Below are 21,834 nucleotides of genomic sequence, written 5' to 3' on the forward strand. Positions count from 1 at the left end.
ATGCTTTCGGTGAGACACGAGGTAGTACTGGATTGGTTGGTACTTGGTGGTGGCCTTGAATCATTAGCTAAGTTTCTTAAGAAGGATGTAAATATATATATATATTTATATTTTTTTTACTTCACATTTTCTCAACAGGATTTCTGTTAGCTAATTAATGACAGAAGCCAAAATACATGCTCCCTAAAAACCTAAATCTGAACCTAAACTAGAAAACAGATGTGATTTCTAAACATTAATTCTAACCGTAAGCTGCAGTTATTTCTGATGCTTGGGTTGGGGTTTGCTGTTTTTCTTCTCCCACAAATTATTTAGTAGCTGCGTCTGTGCAATACGGATGAAACTGAGAGGTGACATCCTGGTGCTGTTTGCAGGAAGGTGTGCGTGGCTGAGAGCAGAGCTGCTGCTTTGTCTGAAACGTCCTGATTCCCTCTAACAATCACCGAGTGCATAACGGATACCTTCACCCCCTAAACCTGAAGCAAAACATATAGCAGAGCAAAACGCTGAACTAAAAACTGGAGAGCCCAGAGTTAGGTGAGGAGCACTGCTGTTTGCTTCCAGAGCTTGTAATCAGCAGCTCCTTATGTTACAGCCCAAACTGTTCCAGAACAAACCTTGGCGTGCATCTTAAAAGCCATGGCAGGGTTGGATGGAAGAGCTGGACACACAGAAAGGGAAAAATGAAGTAGTTTTTGCCAAACGAGCCATTACATCCTGTTTTTTTCAAGTATGGAAACCTATTGTCAAATCTAGGCGTGTCTGATTGCTTGTCAGGTCTGCTTTAGCAAACATCTTGGGGCCTGCTTTTGTCCTCTGATGACTGCTGGGCCTCACTGGGAGTAAGCATGCATTGCAAGACCTGCATCAGCTCATAGGTAAGCGCTGTAGGAAGGAATGCTGAAGGTGAAAGGTGTCTGACAAAGTTGTTGCTTGGATAACAGATCCAGGCTCTGGCTCTGGGAAGGCTGAAGCATCCTGCTGGCTGTGGAATGGCAGAGGTTTGCTGTTCTGGACAATAAAACTGAAGGAAGAGCAGTGCTAAGCTGATACGTTCTTGAGTGATGCACTTCTTGTGTTTCACTGAAGAACAGTTCAAGGTATGAAATCACCTCTGATATCCCGATTTGTGCCCTTACCACACCAACACACGTTCCTGTTCTGTGTTTTTTCTGCTGGGAAATCTCAGCAGTTATGTGGTTGTGATATTATAACTCATATAAACTAGCTGCCTCCTTGAGATGTTTCCCAGAGCAGGTTACCATTGGAGCAGCTGCTCCAAACAGTATTTCAATTGCAAGTATTAGAATTTAAACTTTGAAGATCAGTCTCTGAAATGAGCTGCATTAACCTGCTGCGGGGGGAGGGTGCTCAGGTCATTGCTAACTGCCCCTGCTCAACTTCATACTGACATTTTTTGCCCTCATCCCAAGAATTTTGGAATCACAGAATCTCTGTGGTTGGCAAAGACCTCTAAGATCACCAAGTCCCACCGTCCACCTCCCCACCTGCCCACGTCCCTCAGTGCCACATCCCCACGGCTCTGGAACACCTCCATGGACGCTGACTCCCCCGGCTCCCCAGGCAGCTGTGCCAGTGCCCAGCCGCTCTTTCAGCAAAGATCTTCTTCCTGACATCCAATGGGGAGCTCTGCTGGTGCAACTCGAGGCCGTTCTCTCATCCCATCACTGTTACCTGGGAGAAGAGGCTGACCCCCACCTCCCTACAACCTCCTTTCAGGCAGCTATAGAGGACGATGAGGACTCCCCTGAGCCTCCTCCAGATTATTTTTGTTTTTAATTTATAAGAGTTTGCACAGTTTGGGGCAGATGTTGCAGGCAGAGCTTTGTTTGCCATCCTCACCTATTAAAGCTTGTTTTCTCACAAATGTGTTTTGAGTCCCGGCAAGATGGAAACCAGATGTTGTTTGTTCATCTGTCCCTGCAAGAACTGCTATGCTGTGATTTCTTCAGGGAGTGTTTGATGAGAGCAACCTGAGCTGCGTTACTTCGAGGTCATACAGCGAGCAGCTTCACTTTTGTCTTAGCAGCATTAACTTCAGGTTTTAGAAGCTATTGCTCCATCCCATAATTCCATGACGTTACTTCTGCCCATAAAAGCATAAGGGTTGGGTTTTCTCACAGCCTCCAAACTTCCACTCCAGAGCACAAAGCAGGGAGAATGCCATGGCAGCCCTGAAGGGAATAATTCATGATATTTTCCTATTGCATTTTCCACAGATAGCACTCGTTTATGTGAAGTTTAGCAGTAATACACATCTCCCTATTACATCCCTATTACAAGTTGTCCTTGAGATGATGCCAGGATTTTTTTTTCCAAACAGTTTTTATACCTTTGAACTGCTTCAACGAGTTTGGATTCTTTAACTCCTTTTAGTCCAAACTCCTCCAACAGTTCATTTTATCAGAAGTGATTAAAACCCACCTTACCTCCGCACACTCAAATTAGATTTGTAGAAATCGGTTGGTGAGAACAGCAGAGAGCAATTAAAACCTGATGGTGCTGCACTCCGGGGTGGTGTGATGATGGCATCTCAGCAGGACAGCTCTGTTTGCCCTTCCCAGTGGGCTGAGTGCCAGACACAGCATCTCACAGGCAGGCTTCCTCACAGCGCCCAGCAGCCCCTGCCAGTCGCTCCATCCCTGTGCTGCACTGCAGGAGGAGGGAACAAAGCAGCTCTGGCTGGGGGCAGATGTTGGATTACTGCACCCGTTGCTCCCGCACAGCTGTTTCTGGGAAAGCTCTCTTCAAAAGCACGAGCCTGGCCAAGAGCACGTTCAGCATGCAGAGCAGGGCTCCCTGCCCAGGCACGCCAGGGCACCACATGGCCTTTTTGGGTTAAGACTGGAGGACTGGATGCTTCCCAATTTTCCGAGGGCCCACCTCCCACTGCAGTACTGCTGCTCTCCGTTCCGGTCCTTGGAGCCAGGCCCGTTCTGGATGCCACTGCAGGAAGGCCGCTTGTGCATCAGTGCTGCAGGAGGCTGTGCTGCCCTCAGACCACGAGGGCTGCAGGGAGGAGGACAGCTTTGCCTGGAAGGACCTTTTCTAAAGCTCAGTCTCTGCTCCACGCCTTGTAAGATTTGGGCAGGGCTGACTTCTTGGTGCAAAAGAAATTCTGGGGCACATCCAGACCTACCCAGGGAGTGCCTGAGGGAAAGGAAGGTGAAGAGAACCAGTCAGAGTTCCATCGCAGTGCCTATAGCCATGCCCTCACTCCTGCTCTCCTGCCACTGCTCTGCCCCTGGCGGAGGCACTGAGAAGGTGTGTGGTGTTCCACAGCCCCACAGTCCTCATGTGCTTCCCACATCCTGAAGAGGAAAGTATAGGAAGGTATAGTGCTAGTTTAGTAACACAGCAGACAAAAACAGGAATTTATAGACTTCACTATTGCTTTATCGCCTCACTACTAAGCTCTAATCTAAAAGCACACCTAACCGTGTTCATTCTGCCCTACCTGCAACCTGTCTTGGTAGGAGTCCCTCTTCTCTTGCTGCAGGAATTGATGCCATCACAATTTACTCAGCTAATATGAAGCCTGTTAACTGCAAAACCTAGGAATACAAAGCAGTAATTTCCTTCACAACCACTAAAAACGTGACACACGTTTCCCTTTTTGTAAGGAAGTACAAACTACATAAAAACAAAGTGACTGAATGCTGGGATTGATGTTTTTGAGTTTACCAGCTATGTACTTAATTTCTCACTTCCCCATAAACACTATATAAGGTCACTGTTGGTCTAAAGAAGGGTTAGTTCCTTCTTTAAAGGCACCCAATAGCTGCACCACAAACACCAATGGGCTTCTTTTAGTAGCTCTTACACACTTCTGGTTTTAGGGTCTAAGTTTCAGCTGGTAACTGCAGCCCTCTATGATAGCTGGTAACACACTGAAAGAACACAGCAACAGTCACTCCTCCAATCATTTGTGCCATATCCTAGAAATCAGCTGCTCATTCATTCTACTGCAGCACAGACCTGGATACTACAGCTCAGAAAACAGTTGTTCTGCAGAGATCTAAACCTCTTTTGCTCAGTAAGACAACGTTCCTTTCAGCCACCTGGTTCTTCTCTAAGTCCTAGCAGCTTTGGGTGGAGCATCTTAGCAGTGCTACTTTCAGCACATTCACGAAACTGAAAAAAGGAGTGAACTCAGGTGATGAGTCCAGGCCTTTTAGGAATGCCTCGCTCAGTACGGAACTGCTGAACACAAGTTATTTCTGCCATTATTTTTCAAAAAGTCACAGTAAACAATTTACTAATTTCAACACAAAGGTTATGGATTCAAGCAAGGAAGTGTTACAGCTACAAAAGAAACAACAAATATTGTCACGAGACTTGCATAGGAACTCAGTGACCCCAAACGTCTCAGGACGTTCAGCATCATAAATGCAGCTGTAGTCACAGTAAATGGGGAACGCACAGCAAGGTTTCCATTCCATTCACAGCAGCTTCGTGGAGGTTGATGCTCATAAGCAGAACCATTCATCCTTTCAGTGGTTTTGCACAGCAAAACAGTACATGGCAGTATTATTTTTTTTCCTCACATCACAATTTCTTGTTTTCTGCTACATTTGGATAGCACTTAGGTAGAGTAACTGCAACAAAGAATTGTGTTTTAGTTGTGCTGCACTGGAGAGCAACTTTTGAGTTATCACTTTGGAGAATTGCTGATTTAGATCAGATTTACTCTGGCAGTGATTACGATGACTGAAGTATGGGCAGAAGTCACTTGCCACATGTTGGCTAACTGGAGTCCTGATCTTCTGCTTCTGGCTCAGGAGGATACAATTCATCCAGAATCAGCTCTGCAACAACAACAAACAACAAGAAGCACATCTCAGAGAGGTTTTTTGTATATGATAAAATTAATAGCTGGAATCTGATTTATTTTAAAACATGCTGCCTGTAGTATGCTACAGCAAGTGCAAAAAGCAAGGAGCCAGCTACCTCGGACAATGACACTGTGCTATACAACAGGTTGTACAGTGGGCACCAGGAGGCATCAAGGTGCAGGGAGAAGCACCAGATCAGCTCTGCAGGAAACAGACACAGCATGTGTGCAAAGCAAAGGGAAAGCTCTGATGCTACATGAGCTAGAGGAGCTTTTGGAATTGTGGGGGACATGGACGGATAGAAGGAAGATGAAGGAAGATGTTAGGGATGCAAGGGAAAAAACAGCTGTTAGGGGAAAGTGTAATGTTAATGGGAGACTTGGAATATTGTTAAACATGGCAACATACAGCAAAGATTATTGTTCTGCAAGGAGCTGGGGCATAGGATTTTGTTTGATCAGATAGTAGGGACATATTTCTATGGAGAGAAAACTAGTGGTTCTGTGTAATGAAGTTTGAGAAACACTAAGACTGTGGAGTACCCTCTTAGGTCAAATCAACAAAACATCCATGGTTGGTAGACAGTAGTTATTAGGGTTAGTTATTAGGACTATTAACTATTAGATATTAGGAACAGGCTGCTCAGGGACCTGGGGGTGTCACTGTCCCTGGAAGTGTTCAAGAACAGTGGGGATGTGACGTAGAGGGACGTGAGCAGTAGTGGTGGTAGGAAGATGGTTGGACTTAATCATCCCAAAGGCCTTTCCCAACCTTAGTGACTCTGCAGTTAAATGAGAATGGGACAGAAGTGGTATTTTATTTATGTGTTAGGGAGGAAAAAAACCAAAACCACAACACAACACTGCAATGTGACTCGATTTACCTTCATAGGCACTCAGTTTTTCAGTTTTTCTGAGGATGGCTCTAATGCCTGGCATAGCTTGGTCATACTGATGGAGTACTTCCAAACAGTGTTCATGAAACAGTTTGTCTTTCTGAGATAGGCTGTGTAAGAGTAAAACAGCGTCCCTTAGAAACTGAATGACTTGCTCCTTATGTGCACACAAGCTGCTCTCAAATCTTCTAATCTTTGTCCACTGTCTGTGTAACATTATTATTAGTGCCTTAACCACCTGCCAGAGGAAAAAAAGAGACTGAATACCCAAACTGAAATCACAGCAGAAGAAAATGCATTGCATTGTGAACTGCATTAGTCACTGTTCAGATATCAGATGCTAGAAAGCAAAATCAAACTTTCCAGAAGGCAGACTTTGAAGTACGGTAGCTGAAAAAGGATAAGAGGCTACTCCAGCATTGCTAGGGGTACTCTTACAGTTTCAGCAGAAGAAATTCAGTAGCTACAGTGACATACCTCCAGATTACACTGGCAGTGTGCAGCAGGGGGTAAAACTGTTGGGCTGGAGAACCGCACACACCGGGTCAGGAGCCTGACTGCCTGTTCCAAAGACATGCAGATGCATTACAGTGAGTACCAGGCTTCTGCAGAACTATCAAACTGTTCAAACAGTATCAAACAGACTTCAATTAATGATTGATCTTTTTTCTCCACCAAAACTACTTAGTGTAGTCTTTGCTGTAAAACTTAACTGCCTGCCACCCCTTCACTAAATGCAGAGAATAAAAATCTCCAGTTGCTATCTTTCATGTGTAGTAACTCAAAAGATACAGCTTGGAAGTAAATTACAGGAACAAAATGGTACACAGGTCTTGCTCTCTACCAACCTAAAAGCAAAACAACATTTGCGGTCTTGAATTCATTTGCAGCCATCCTAGGAGCCTTTGTGCTTTTTCAGTGACTTCACTCTGCTATGACTGGTGTTATCTTGAAGAATAGTTACTGATTCAATTTCAAACAAGGATTCGTAGAAACCGATGTAATTCCACACCAGAAGCTCAAACTTTCAGCTTCCGTTACAGCTGAAGAACTTTTTTGGATGCTTCAGGCACTGCCCTGCTCCTCCCACCCCTTCAACAAGATAAGCTGTGGGACCTGGCAGTGTTACCTCTTGCTCCAGCTGCAGCCAACGCACCTCAGAGGCCGATTTGTCCGGTCTTGATGTGATGTACATGTACAGTGCAAGAAGAAGGCAGCTATCTGGAAGAGAGTTAACTCAGGTCTTTTCACAGCTAGTCAATTTCTGGCGATATTTTTTAGCTTTCAACTCCCCAGAACTCCTTTTTTCCTCAACAGCTCTTAATACAACAGGTATTTGTGTGGAAAGTAAAAATGCAAAGTGCTGAGTGTACATAGATCACACCAGAGGAAATGCTCTTCAAACAACAATGAAACTCAGCACAAGGACAAGCTTGCAGGCAATGCAGCAGGCTGGGCTGTGGGGGTTAAGACTTCAGAGTAAAGCCTGTTTGTATGACTTTTAGTCAGGCTAATATTCATCTGATAACAATTCTGCGTGAAGCAATTTCGTACCTGAATGGGAACAAAGTTGAGCAACCAGCAAGTGGTGTTGTGCAAGTATGGACAGCAGCTTCACGGTCAGAAGAACTGCGTGCAGAGGGACCGCCGGGCACAGGCAGTGGAGCAGCACCTGGTGGCTCAGGAGGTGCTGAAAACTTCCAAAGAGAAATCCCAGTTAGAAATGGGAAGCGACTGACAAGTTGAAAGTAATTCACTGCTTCATAACTCACACCTTTTCAAGCCATTCAAAACACAAGCTCCACTTACACACCAGAAATAAAGTAAGCTGAAAAACATATGCTGTTACGAGTTGCAGGCAGCCTGCAGTTCATACGATGGCTCCATGCATTAGATCGTTAGCGAGCAAAGATCACACTTTCAGGAGTGGCATTTCATCCACAAGAATAAACAAACATTATATTTCATGTACTAATAAATAGAATATGAGAATTATAAACATTATAATATAGAGTAGAAATAGAATAAATAAGTAAACCAGGAAGCCTTGTGCTTTCATTCCTTATGCATCTCCCAGCAATTCAAATTAAAAAAATGATCAACCACATGACTGAAGAAGCCTTCTCACTTCAAAATGACAGCCATGCAAGGAGCCAAAAGCATCTGCTTCACGTAAATGCATGATAAGCAGATCTTACTATAGAGCTGGGGCAATTATCACATTCATTAGCAGCCAAGGCAGTGGGCAGATCCTCCACTGCATCCCAAAGGTGAGCCAAGAAACGTGACATTCTCCCATAGGTGTCACAGCTTCTACTGCCACCTGCACAAATTATTTTCAACAGTGAAAACTGCTACACAACAAAGAGCCTGAAATCACTGTAAAACTATTACTGACTTACTTCATTAGCAAGTCCATCGTTGAGTTTTCAGCTAGTTTTACCAGAACTTTCAGGCTTTGCTGCAGGATGCTATCCATCTGGGAGCCTGCTGTGGCAGAAAAAGCTAAAACCTGGAGCAGCTTTTTGAACAAAGAATGTTGTGCTTGAACGTTACTATCAGCATCTTGTGGAGCCTCAGGCAGCCCTCCTTGTGTCCTGCCATCTTCTTTATTATCACACAGTGCATTTTTGTCCGTCTTGGAAATCTGTTCTTCTCCAACAGCAGAACTTTCTTCCATCTCGTTAGACAGCAATATGTGGACAACGTCCCAGCTATAAAATGCCAAATAATAAAGAATACCTAGCGACAGAACTGTTGTTTCTTCAAGAGACAACCTGAAGTCCTCCTTACTCGACACCTTACTTGTGTTGGTTCTGGAAGAAACAACTGAATGGTTCCCACAAGAAGCATTTATTGACTTGTCTGCTGATTGTACCGCTCGACAGTATGCACCAATGTGGTGTTCCACCAAGGGCAGGAGATGCACAGCTCCTCGGATCTTGCAGCGTTTCAAATACAAGACCTCACTCCCACTTCCTGCTGAGCTCCCTTCGGATGGCCCTTCATCCATAGCTATCAAGTTCAGTCCTGTTACTGCAAGTTTCTGAGCTTCTTGCAGGGACACAAGAGGAGCAACTTCTTCCGGGGCCGTCCTGGTGCCAGGCATCTGTGTGGGCTGCCTACCCAGACAAAAGGAGGAAAATACTTCAGCGAAAGAAAAGGTAGGGAATAGAGCTGAAAATGTAGTTATTCGTACTCTGAATCAAATAATAGTAAGGCCTGGGATGTCTATTCTCAAACTGCAGCTACAGAGGCCAAATGCAGGTATGCTGCCTGCATAAAATGGAAGGGCAGTGAGGCACGAGCCATGCTATTAACACCACAGAGCACTGGAACTACTAACAGAGTGTCAGAAAAGCAAAGGTATTTCATGAGATAAAGTCTAGTTCTTTAAGGAGAGAAATGCAGTAGTTAAATTAAGTGTTTAATGCATTCATCTCCTGTATAATAATCAAGAAATACAGTGACAGCAAGCATCGTCGGTTACACTCTTATTAAGCAGTAAAACAGGCTGAGCAGATGAGAAGACCGCACCAAAAAAACCTTTATTAGAAGTTTTCCTAAGCCAACAGGTGCAGGAAAATAGTTAAAAGTTACCATGATGTGCACTCTCTTATAAAATACAGAGGATATAACCCAAGTTTTGTGAGCAACTAATTCCTTTCCAAACTATCCTACTGAATTCAACAATTGTTAGTTAGCCTACAAGCCTAAGGAAATGTTAAATGCAAAACAAAGGGCTCTCAACAAAAGAGCCATCAAACAAGTAACAACAAAGATCTGATGAATAAATGATCTTTGAATTAGTTTCAAGGCAGTTAATTTTATATTCAATTTCATATTTAAATACAGCACTGATTTAGATTTTAGGATACATATATATATATATGCATATATATATAATAAATATATACACATATATAAAACATATCCTTAAAAAGATGAGGGCAGCAGTCGCTTGTAATCACTTCCAAGTTTCCCTAACTTCTGTGCCTTCCCCTAATATATAATTAATCTAGTTTCCAATTTAGTGTTTCTCCTGATTTCAGTACCTACAATAACCAAAGACAGATGACCAAAGATGCAGAATGATGTTCCAAGTTTTGCCTTAAATGCACTCAGCCAAAAGGCACCGAACACAAGGAGTTCTGTGTCCCACACAGAATGCCTTTCTCACAGAGTATTCCACTATCCTGGGAACACATCAGATGCAATTCAACAGTCCTTACGTCTCCAGAAGGTCGGGCTGCAGCACAGCTCCTGGCAGAGCCTCAGCACTGCTGCTGAGAAGATGGCAAAGTCCCAGCAGGGACCCAGAGACAAGGGGCTGCTTCAGCAGTGCACTCAGTAAGGCAGAACCTGGAGAGATTGTCTTTGGAGTGGCTTTTCCATCCTCTGCAACAACAACAAAATATTTCAAAAGGTTTACCTCACCAATAGTGCTCTCAACCTCAAAGATCATTTTTTCCATCATCAATTTTCCTTTCTCTTACAAGACAGAATACAGGAAGAAAATAATAAATTCATCGGTTCTCAAAATCTTACAGATCACAATTTAAATGTGGATCAAGGTATATGGAAAGAGATTTTAACTACAGTCCCTTTATAAGCAAAACATCTCAATCCAAGTGATCATCACAACGCAGACATCCTGTTGCCATGACCTCCATGTTCCCGTCTGAACATTAAAACCATGTGATGCAATTCTGAACTGGAAATAAGCACTGATGTCCTCTTTTCACTTTCAGAAACAAGAAATGCACATTTTTCCTGCTCTCTTCACAACAGACAGCACTGTATCTTAATACAGCCAAGCCTGGAAGATGCCTCTCAATCTACATCTTGGTCCATACCCTTTCGAAAAGCAAAACCCAGGCAAACAATGTTCTTCTTAAACAGAGTAACAATATCCCAGTGCTGCAGGGATAAATGATAATAGAAGCTGAAAAGTTTCAGTGCAAAACCAAAGCTAAGAGCAACTAACTGCCCAGCCAGGAATGCATGCAGTGGTACTGCACATAGCATGCTCCTCAGCATGAGAGCAACTAAGGGCATCTTAATCGCTCCTCAGAAATGCTCATCTACTTTTTTATGCTTATTATTTCTGTATTACCAGAAATACATTACCTTGAATGTTTCGGCGAGGTGCAGAATTGCAAGAACCATTCTTTCCCATTGCTTCTTGTTTTATGGATAACTGCTCAGGATGGGGCATCTTACTATCTAAAGCAAACAGTAATTAAGTTTCAAATACAAGAAATAATTGCTTATACATCTGTATCTGTCACCTACACTCCTTCAATTAGCCTTAGCTGTTGTGCAGTAAGAACACAGACCACAGGCCATATAAAATACTCAGCAGTGTCAAATTCTACTGAGTTGAAAAAGTAATTACAGGAACTCTTTTAAGGCTGCTGTTACACGCTGCCCAACACTGCTTCTGACTGAATATTGTAGCTGACAGAAAGGTCTCAGATGTTCCATCAGCCTCCAGTAAAGATCATACAATCACAGACTGGTTTGGGTTGGAAGGGACCTTTCAGATCATCTGGTTCCAACCCTTTGCTATAGGCAGGAACACCTCCCAGTTTCTCCCATTATTTCCCACTGGCAATGTGCCACTGTCTCAACACAGTAGTTGGCTGCTATTAAAAAAAACAAAACAAAACAATTTTTGTTTCATATCACAGCAACCAGTAAATGCACACACGTGTTTCCTAGATTTTACTCGATGAATTTAAAGACACAGTTGTGTGAGAATTACTGCTCAACACACAGAGGAGGGCATGAGTGAAGCCCTGCAGCTGCTCGCTTTAACGTGGCTAAATATGCATCATTTAAAATGAAATACCAAAAAAAGAAAACGATCATCAAAACCCAAACCTCAGGAGTATAAAAAACACATTAGCTGACTGGTAGACCTATTCAACAAATAAGCAAATTATTTCCTGTTCCTTCTTGAGTGAGGAAAGCAGATAACAGTTTGGACATTGCAGCTCATCTCATAATAAATGAAAATTTCTCTTGAGAGCCAGCAGACATTTCACCCAGCTCCCCTGGCATTTACCTCACTGCAAAGTGATCCTCCTGCAAACCTGAGGTGGAGCTATATGGAACATAAGCAGTGTCATACTAAAAGAACCACTCTTGTTCCTGTGCTGACCTTACTGGAATTGCTGGGTCACACAGGGCAAAAATCTGTATGAGGCAGAACGTTCACAAGCAGCTAAAGATACTGCAAGTTGTATACATGTTTACCTTCCTTGCTGGAAACTGTCTGTGCAAAACAAGTTCCTGAAGAAGAAGAGGGTCTGACAGTGGTTTCAGCATTGAAAGACTCTTTTGTAGGAAAAGACCTTTTTCCAGGCTGTGGAGGACACCCTTCTGACTTCATCTGCACTGCAAAATTCTTTTTAGGGCTACTAAAAAAAACAAACAAAACACCAACAAATACCCCTCCAGCTTTAATGAATCAATATCTTTTTTGGGAGCGTTTTATTAAACAACACGGATCTATTTAATAGCTTTCTTAGTACTGATGTTTCAGAGGTACTTCACTCTACACCCCCTGCATTTCTGTCACAGAAGGATCTGTTTAGCTCAACAGAATGGTTTTGGTTGTATTTTCTCAAGGAAACAGACCTAAGAGTTACACAGAGAAAGGAAACCTGTGCACTAATTCCAGCGTGCATGAAAAGGAACACAGATTATTTTCCAAAACCCAGACATACCTTTGTGGCACAACCGTTTGAGTGAAGTGTTTATTTCTTTCACAGTTCTGAAGTCGTGTTCTTAATTCATTCATTTCTGCATCTTTGAACTGCAACTCCGATTGCAGTGACAGCAACTGAAAGAATTAATGAGATCGTTTTACTGTTACAGAACAGGTAAGTTGTTCCAACTGCAAAGCAATGCAAATTTCTGTAAGATTTCAAGGTTGCAGGCTACTTACTGCGATCTCTGTACAAGTTCTCCATTTTTATGCTAATCCAATTAATACTATCTTAGAACCAAGTGCCCAGGGTCAGGCAAGAAGCAATGACTTGGCAAGACAGACCAAGTGCCACAAGAGCGTGAGCACAGCGAGGCCATTAACAGCACAAAAGCAGCCACTGTCCTCTTCAGGGCTCTCACAAAGATGACTGCAACAGGAACAGCAATCTGATCAGAGTCACACAGCACGTTCTGTCTCATTTTCCATTTCACAATTGTATGTAATGTACAATTCTATTTCCAATTGTAATGTTCCGGGGACTGCTAAAGAAAGCAAGCAAACAAAAACCTGCCATCTTAGCCTCGCTCTTATTTTGGCAGAAGAAGTGCCCTGTCAGGTTCTTGTAAAGGTTTTCTTCTGCATAACAAAACAAAGGCACACTCAGAAGTGTCACACAGATATTTCTTCTTTGACTGAACAGACCAAGGCAGCACTGAAGTCACACTGTGAGCTTCTTTCTGTGTGTGGTGCGGAGGTGACCGACAGAGCTACAAACCTTTTTGGAGAACTCTCTCTCTTTTTCACCAAGGGCCTGAGATTGTTGCTGTTCCAACAGCACATACGATCTTTTCTGCTCCTCCATCGTGTGCTCCATCTGCTGCATTGAGTCACGCAACATTCTGATTTCCCCATTTTTACTAAGAATTTCATCCTGCATTTCTTTCAGCTGCGAAGAGAAGAACTCCATTAAGCAGTGCATTCAGCCAGAAGTACCCGTATCGCTCTCTACAAGCTCAAAGGTTGGGTGTGTTGCTATAGCCCACTTTAGAAATCCTGCAGTGTGGCTTCTATTTTTTTTTCCTGATTAAATCAGGCTCTGTGACTTTCTCTAATAGAATTATAGTGTTTTGCTGTCTGTCAGAGATTGTCAGGGCTTTTCTGCACTGCTGTCACCCCTTTCTTTCAGGGAAACAGTTTCCAACTGAAGGAGGGGAGGTTTAGATTGGACATAAGGAAGAAATTATTACAGTGAGGATCACGAGGCAGTGGCACAGGTTGCTCAGAGAGGTGGTGATGCCCCATCTTTGCAGACACCCAGCTTAGGCTGGGAGGCTCTGAGCACAGATAGAGCTGTGGGCGCCCCTGTGCACTGCAGAGGGCTGGACCTGATGGCCTTTAAGGCCACGATTCTACAACTGTGTGGTGTAAGCGGTGCCTTTCCATACGGCACAGTAACACCGTCCCATTAAACGCACTTTTTCAAATCGTTAAGGGACACAGAGCAGCCGCACAGGACAGAGGGGAGCGGGTTTGACAGGAAAGACAAAAACTGACAGATCAGCATTTGCTTATCCGAAATGCCCGGGGCACAAAACACCGCTCCCTTCGGACGCCCCCGGAGCCGTTTCCATTAGGACTCTTTGCATACACTGCACGCTCGGATTCCGAACCACCCGGATCAGAAGCAGGACCGGATCCCCGCCCCCGGGCTCCACAGAGGAGCGGGGCGGCGCTGACCTTCCGCCGGGCGTCCTCGTGCTGTGCCTGCAGCACCTGCAGCTGGAACGCCCCTCGCAGCTGAGCGCCGTCCGCACCGCCGCCCGCTGCGGAGAGAGAACGGGAGAGCTGTGGTCTCGCTATCGCGATAGTCGTGCCGGCCCCCCACCGCCCCGCGCTGACCTCCGGGCTCCGCGGCGCTGCTCCAGGCGCCGTGCGGGCGGCTCGCCGGGGCCGGGTCGCGTAAGGCGGCGTCCTGCGTCAGCGCCTGCGAAGCGATCGTGTCGATCTCCTCCAGGTCGTCCGCCGTGAAGTCGTCGTTGTCCCCGAAGGGGTCTTCTTCCGCCGCCGCTCCGACCCCCGCCGGCCCCTTGGGGCGTTTGCTGGGCGGGAAGCCGTTCCCCAGCGCGGCGGCGGGAGCGGTGCCCCGCGGCCAGCCCGCCCCGCACAGCGCGGGACCGCTCCGTTTTCGCGGCCCGAGCGGCGGCTGGGCGGCCATGCCGAGAGCCGCTCGGCTCCGCACCGCCCCGCGGCCCCGTCGGCCGGAAGCCCGCGCGCCCAGCCGCGGCCAATCGGCGGAGGGCTGCCCTCCTCCCCGGCCAATGGGCGGCCGCGCCTACGGCGGCCCCCGAGGGTCAATCCCGACGCCGGCGCAAAACCGCCGGCTGCAAGCGCCCCCGCCATTGGTCGCCGCGACTCGCGCTGTGAGCGGCTCGCTGATTGGACGGGCAGACGTGAGAGCGGCGGCCCGGGGCGGTGGCAGCGCTGCTCTCCTCGGGGGGGGGGGGGCGGGAGGGGAGCGGTGACGTCACGCTGACGCCAGGTGACGTCATAGCGCGCCATGGCCCGCTGGGACGAGCTGCGGCGTGTTCTCTGTGCAAGAAGAGTCTATATTTGGTAGTCCTAAAGCACTTGTTCCTGTTGTTCGGTTCCTCGACTCTCTGCTGCAGGAATCTTGCAGAAAAGTGCATTGAAACGTAGAACGCACACCTGGATCGCCCAGGTGGAGCCTCTGAGCCTGGAGAAGTGGAGTTTGTGTTCCGATTCAGTAAAACTGAAGTAGTTGGATGGATGACTGCTACGTCCAACTACCAGCACAGTTAATTTTCGTGCTTTTTTTCCAAATCGAGACTGAAATGCAAACTGCACTGCAGTGTCCTGACGCAGGGCTGCTGCTTGATTAGAAGAGGTGTCTGGAGCTGACAGTTGTGATGGAAGTAAAAGGAAGTGTGGAAATCCGCTCTCTTTCTTGAAAAGAGGTGAAATACAAATCTTCCTCTTCTGTTGGATAAAAGTCTCCTTGGTCAGGCTGGAAAATGGCTCTGCAGTGACTCATGTTTAATGAGCAAACTGTCTGTCCTGCTAATGCAGGTGATGGCAGTTCCCCTGCGAGCTCCTCCAATGTGGGATGAGATGTGATCTCCTATGGGCTGTTCTCCTGCACTGCTCTTCTCTGGCTGGGTGGGTTTGGATTTCAAATTACAGCCTCAGTGACTTCTGACCCCTAGGTTAGAGGGACAGGAGTTTTGGAGGCTGGGGGAAACTTGCTGTAAATAACTTAAAGCAGCAGTAAAAGTAGATCTAACTTTTTTCAGAGGCATCCCATTAACTCCCATGGCTTTTGCAGCTCGCTGCTGGAGCTGAGCTGGTGTCCTCAAACTGACAAGCAAGAAGGAGTTGAGAAGGATTCAGGCGTGCAGTGTGTGTGTGTGTGTGTGTGTGTGTGTGTGTGTACGCCAGGGTGAGTTTAAGACAAAGGTGGTAAAAAGAGAGTATATATTTAAATGAGACGAGGAAGAAAAAAAAAAGGATGGGGATGGAATGAACTTTCCTAAAACCTTGTCGTTCAGAACGCGTGGTTCCAGCTGCAGGCAGCGCTGGGGAGCAGATCCTGACCTTCATTGCTCTTCTTGGGAAAAAGCAGTTGGAGGAATTGCTTGCAGATGGCATTTTAAGGATAACAAAAGTGGTGACGTTGAGGCATTGGACTACGGAGGAACCTTTGGGTAGGCTTAGGAAATCTTGGCTACATCTGCAGCCCCTTCCTAAAAGCTTAGAAGCTTAACTCTCGCACGTTTCCAAGCATGCCGACCACTTGCAGGTAAGCAGACTTGGAAAGAAAACAAACAAGCGTAACGTAATTTCCCCCCTTTCCCCACATCGGCCGTTTTCTTGCATCGCCCTTACTGATGACTTCCGTTGTGCTTCAGTGAAGAAGCATTTCGGCTGGAGATTCACAGACCACGTCCGTGTTTTGAGACGTAAGAAGGACGAGATCCCACACGAGAGGCAGGCGGCGGGGCGGAGCGGTGCCGGAGCCGGGAGATCCACGCGGCGGCGCGCCTCGCCCGCTCCCGCCCTTCCCGCTCCGACCAATCGGCGGCCGGGCCCCGCCCCTCCGCCAGCAAAACAAACACGGCCCGTCTCCGCGGCCGCCCAATGGCCGCGCGCGGCCGCCCGTAAGCCCCGCCCCGCGCCCGCCGCGGCCAATGGGGACCGGGCTCGGCGGCGGCGGAGGGGCGCGGGGCGGGCCGCGTCGTTGTGACGCGCTGCTGCGCGACGCCGCCATTGGCCGGAGCGGCGGGCCGGGCGGAGCGGCGCGGCGGCGCTAGCGGCGGGCCGGGGCCGGAGCGGCGGCGAGCGGCGGCCGAGCGGCCATGAGAACCGAGACCTCCACGGCTGCGGCGTTCGTCACCCGCCTCCTGCGGGCCGCCGGCGGTATCGGCGAGGAGCAGCTGCGGTGCTTCCGGGAGTGCCTGCAGGAGGCGCTGCGCGGTGAGCGGCGGCCCGGCCCGCTCCGTGTCCGCGGCGCGGCGGCGGTGCTAACGCTGCTCTTTGTTCCCTCCCGCAGAGCACTACAAACACCACTGGTTCCCCACGGCGCCGACCAAGGGCTCCGGGTACCGGTGCATCAGGATCAACCATCAGATGGACCCGCTGATCGGCAAGGCGGCGGCGATGATCGGACTGAGCCACGAGAGACTCTTCCAGCTCTTGCCCAGCGAATTGACTCTTTGGGTCGACCCTTTCGAGGTGTCCTATCGGATAGGCGAGGACGGCTCTATCTGCGTCCTCTACGAAAGCCCGCAGCCCGGGGCGAAGGCGAGCAAAGCCCTGGAGAGCAGGAGCAGCTGTAAGAAGTGGAGAACCGGCCGGTCCAGCCCGTCCGAGAGCTACAACATGATGACAGTTTCTAGTTAGAAGTTACTGTTCCTTGTACAGTTATGTATGTATCCCAGTTCTGTGATAAACTTAATTGTAACTGAGCTCTTGACTCTTTTTTATTTTATTGGTAGCAGCGGTAGCTTTTCACCCTGTATCATTGGAGTTGTAATCGTACTGCCAATCCTGTGTGGCCAAGGGCTAACGTGTAAAGCAGTTCTTCAATCTGCCTGTTACTCTGGATCATGTACTGTAAATGCACTGTACAGCCGGTTGATTGTTTTACACATTTATATTTTCGAGGAAATTCTGGTATTTGTAATAAAAAGCGACGTTGTAGCACTTCATGGTGGATTTTAGTCAAGATTAACACTTTGTTTGGAAAAAAAAAAAAAAAACAACAGAAAAACAAACTCAATTTGAAAGCAATAACACAAAGGGGATTTCAGCGGAAGCAGCGAGCTGCACATCGATCTCCACTGACTTGTCTGCACAGACTTTTCTCAGGGTCATTCAAGTTTGGCTGCAGGGCACAAATCACAGAAGTATTTTTTACCTTTTTCAAAGCATGTGTTTATTTGGGAGCCGGGTTTCATCGTGCCCCGACGTTCTGACAGAAGGGGTTGGGGAATTTGTCTATCTTATTTCTAGTTAGCGAAGTAGAATAATAAAGACTTGCTCAAAGTGCTTTCGACTTGTTTTTTATTGTCTGGTCTCTGTTCTGTCATTTTTCTTGTTTTCCTTTTGGGACACTGCTCTCAAAGCTTTCCATAGCTCTTTATGTCATTGCAGGTACCGCACCTTTAGCAGGGTGAAGCTCTGCATATTCACCTTTATTTCAGCTCGCTACAACATGTTTAGCACTGGTAAAGCTTGCTTAGCAGTGTTCCTGAGCAGGGCTGTGTGGTTCACTGTGTGCTGGATGAAACGGAATGGAAGCAGAAGTATGCTTTAACACTTGATCTGCTGCAGAAGTGTTTTTGGATTCGTTGAGTTTGTGTTTAAAACAGTGACTTAAACCCACGTAGGGAGCTGGAGCGAAAGGCTGTGTGTCATTTGCCTGTCCCTGGTTTGCTGGGAGGTAAGGAACTGCTGTTCCTTACAGCAGCTTGGAATTGTCCATCTGTCAGCTTGGATTTGAAGTTTAGTAAAATCAGAATCAGAAGCAGTGTGTTCACTACAACAACAAAAGTGTGTTTCTGATTTATGCGATGACTTGGTAGTCCAGTGAAGGATCCGATTCTATGGCTGTGCTGTGTCAGAAGCCATGGTTTGTAAGGTAGCAGTGGCAGACTGCACTTCTGGAAGCCTGCTGTCTGAGCTGAGCTGGGTACTTGATGAAAGGGAGCTTTGTCTCATGTTCATCTGTCAGCAAAAACCATCTTGTGCTATGTCAATAACGTGGTAAAGCATACAGAGAGGGGGCAAGTCTGGGCAGCCTGGGAAGGGTAGAATCCTGGGCTGCATAAAGAGGTTTTCTCTTTGCATTAGAGAAAGCTGTGGCTTATTGGTTGCTCTTTGCCTCGATTACTGCTTGCCCCATTGTTTTGGAGGCAGGCTTGGCTGGTAGGCTCTGTTTAATCTGAATGAAATGCATAGTGCCATGTTCTTAGTAAGCAAAACTTCGTAAAAATCAATTTTGTTCCTAGCCTGTCACTCCAGGAAATGAATGTCTGGGTTACTTTTACTAAGAAATGGATGTTCAAGGCCTTGCAGCAAACTGCCTTGAGTAATACCAGATTGAAAAATCATTTCTTGTAACACTGTCTGATTTTCTTACTAAGCTTCACCTCTGTTCCTGATTGATTTGCCTGCACTGAATATTTATTTCCTCAGGACCTCTAGGGGTCAAATTTGATGCATTAATTGCTAATTGAACAGAGTAACTTCAAATCTGGAGCAGAGAGCTGCCCTCTGTGGGTAAGTGCCATTTGGAGGACAATGCTCCGTGCTGCCCACTCCTTTAACAGCAGCTCTTACACAGCAGGAAGTGTTTGAGGCAGTTGTTAGAGGTGAACTGGGAGCTGGGCATGGTTTCTACGTGCTGGATGTGGTTGGGCAGACACAAAGGAGGATATGGTAGCTTTTTCTTTTCTTGCCTGCTGTGTAAGATGAATCCAGCCATGTGCATTCTTTTGCTTTTGTAAGGATTTGTTAATCCTACTATGTTCAGTGGGATATTTCACACACTGTGTGTAGTGTCTTGTCTCTGGTACCCCTGTACTTGAACCTGCTCTGCAGGTTTGGTGCTAATCATTAAAAAGGACATTTTTGTCAGTGTAATTCAAGTTCAGTTGCATAAACTTAATCTGCTCTGTAGCCCATTGGGTGAAGGGGACTGGGAGGTTCAGAGCAATCGCACCAAAGCAAGAGCTGCAAGCAAATACATTGTAAAGAGCTTGTGACATCTAGAAGTACATTCCACTGCTTTCAAATCACATCAGAGAGCTCCCAACAGCACAAAGAAAGGCTTTTCTGGTGGAATGCAGCTCTTGGTAGAAAGCCAAGGGGGCTGTTTAGATGAAGAAGGTAACCTTAGTGTGTTTGCCTTAGAAAGCAAGGGGTTTGGCTTACTTGTTGCGACAGCACAATACAAAATACTTAACATGGTAACAGTTCTTGCACAAGGCTGACCACATCTGCCCAGATGTGATTTAGAAGAGAAGGTTTTGGGTTCCGTAGGGAGAATTAATGTATGCCAGCCTTCTTGGAGCAGTAGAAGTGTATGGGGAATCATATGTTGCCACGCCTGCTTGTAGGAAGATGAGTTACCTGCTGGGTAAGTAAAGCTAAAGGAAAGAACGTTTACACATGACCAAGTATACATTTGTCTGTTTCTGCAAAAGACTGCCTTGCTGCAAAGATGGATAAATAATCTTTGTCCTTGTGAACTACACAGCAAAGCCCATATCAGACAGAAGGTCCTGTTAGCTGATGTCACCTTGCCACTTGCTTGCTGCACATCACACAGCTGGCTCCCCATCTCAGCGAAGGAACAGAGCGGTGCAGAGCTATGAGCTGGAAGGGCTGAGCAGTAAGGGTGTCTGTTTGCTTTCTGCAAGCTCCTTCATTTTTTCATACGTGCCTGAACGCTGTCCCAAGAACCGAGTGCCGCGGATCCGAACCCACTGCTCCTCCCATCCTCTGCCATTCCATCAGCACTGACCTTACTGCGGTTTTTTCACTTCACTGAGAACAACAGATTAATTCAGACGCAGTGCTGATGTAATCGTTAACTACGACATCTTCTGCTTAACCTCGCTGAATTCACACGACGTGTTCTTTGCTGTGTGTCTTTGGCTTAGAATGCTGTTTGTTAGGTGGAGCACCTTAGAGAGCCTCAGCAGCGTGTCCTGATGTGGTCAGCACAGAACGGCCTTTGGACAGGTTAGCTCTTTTGTAGAACACTGCTCACTGCTATTAATGACGTTGCTTTACTTCTAATAAAGATCCTTATCATGAAGTGAATTAGGACTATATTAAACCCATCTAACTCTCCTGCAATTATTAGTTATTATTTTATCTTAGGACACCTACTCATGAGCAATTACCTGGTTATCCCAAAACTCATCAGGAATTGCCGTCAGGGTCCCACTGCTATCCTACATTTTCTTCAGTGTTTGTCTCTTTTCGTTACTATGCTTTTCCTTACAAAATTCTGAACGTGATCTCAGTATTACCTGCTTGGAATACTGGAAGCATCTCCTCATCCCCGCAAAGCAGGAATTATCAAATAGAGATAGGCAAGATTTGTTTGCCTTGTTTCAGCAACTTTACTGTCCTTATCTTAGCACTAGAATGATTTTAGTTGATGGCATACATTAAGAGGTCATTGCTTTTTGCACAGCTATTTATTCTTTCTTGTTTTAACCATGGATTTCTCCTGTCATCTGCTGGCTCTCTTCAGGTTTTGTTACTTGAGAATCCACGTCTGCTGGCTTCATGTTTTGCTCCTTCTGTTGGTGTACTTGCTTCTTAAATTATCTTTTCTTGTTTCCAGAACTGTTCTTGATAGTTTTGATGCTGTGAGTATTGGGCCCACCTATTTTACTTGTGGTCTTGTTGGGGATTTAATTTATCCCAGTAATAACTGCTGCTATTTTGCTTTCTACTCCACAGCTATGACAAGCCTTCACTGAGAAGCAAACTGCCAAAATGAGCTTGTAAATTTGATAGCTTCTTGGGAGAGCAATATTTCATATTCACATTGAGATTTTTATGTATCTGTAGACGTAAATGTCTTATGACCATACCTGTATCCCCATCTACTTGCAGCTGTGGCTTGGCACTGCGGCTGCCCCTGTTTGTGGTCAGTATGACTGCACAGCTTTCTAAAGGCAACCAGCCCACACTGCTGTGAATTCCAGCTGGCCAGAGAGTGCTGTGGGGAAGCGTGTCATTGAGTCCTCAAGCAGCTGAACTTCACTGCCCACTGCATGCCAGCACGAGTCACTCACTGGACTCTGGGGAAAGGGGACTTGCCTGTT

General features: G+C 46.3%; 2 protein-coding genes across 5 annotated transcripts; one reads left to right on the top strand and one right to left on the bottom strand.

Moving 5' to 3' along the window:
- Nucleotides 1-588: 588 nt before the first annotated feature.
- On the bottom strand, nucleotides 589-14,711 carry ATRIP (ATR interacting protein). 4 transcript variants are annotated; one of them, XR_016470062.1, is made up of 13 exons: nucleotides 14,207-14,311; nucleotides 13,245-13,415; nucleotides 12,486-12,601; nucleotides 12,013-12,173; nucleotides 10,882-10,977; nucleotides 9,984-10,149; nucleotides 8,154-8,873; nucleotides 7,306-7,448; nucleotides 6,881-6,972; nucleotides 6,229-6,312; nucleotides 5,740-5,989; nucleotides 3,479-4,829; nucleotides 589-3,171 (listed from the first exon to the last, which is right to left on the bottom strand). XR_016470062.1 is itself a non-coding variant. In XM_031609368.2 (13 exons), the coding sequence occupies exons 1-13, from the start codon at nucleotides 14,682-14,684 to the stop codon at nucleotides 4,768-4,770; spliced, it is 2,463 nt and encodes an 820-aa protein (XP_031465228.2). In that variant the 5' UTR covers nucleotides 14,685-14,711; the 3' UTR covers nucleotides 589-4,767. The 4 variants fall into 4 exon arrangements, 3 of the variants coding, with proteins under 3 accessions (XP_031465228.2, XP_031465218.2, XP_090004151.1); XM_031609368.2 differs by adding an exon at nucleotides 14,369-14,711 and having other exon boundaries at nucleotides 589-4,829; nucleotides 14,207-14,292; XM_031609358.2 differs by adding an exon at nucleotides 14,369-14,711 and having other exon boundaries at nucleotides 589-4,829; nucleotides 12,013-12,176; nucleotides 14,207-14,292.
- A 2,067-nt stretch (nucleotides 14,712-16,778) lies between these two features.
- LOC116239252 (protein BTG1-like) lies at nucleotides 16,779-17,760 on the top strand. The gene is made up of 2 exons (XM_031609319.2): nucleotides 16,779-16,960; nucleotides 17,037-17,760. The coding sequence occupies exons 1-2, from the start codon at nucleotides 16,843-16,845 to the stop codon at nucleotides 17,384-17,386; spliced, it is 468 nt and encodes a 155-aa protein (XP_031465179.1). The 5' UTR covers nucleotides 16,779-16,842; the 3' UTR covers nucleotides 17,387-17,760.
- The last annotated feature ends 4,074 nt before the right edge of the window (nucleotides 17,761-21,834 follow it).

The sequence above is a fragment of the Phasianus colchicus genome, chromosome 11 (genome assembly GCF_987193195.1).
Source record: "Phasianus colchicus chromosome 11, bPhaCol1.hap1.1, whole genome shotgun sequence".
In the NCBI taxonomy this organism is placed as follows: Eukaryota; Metazoa; Chordata; class Aves; order Galliformes; family Phasianidae; genus Phasianus; species Phasianus colchicus.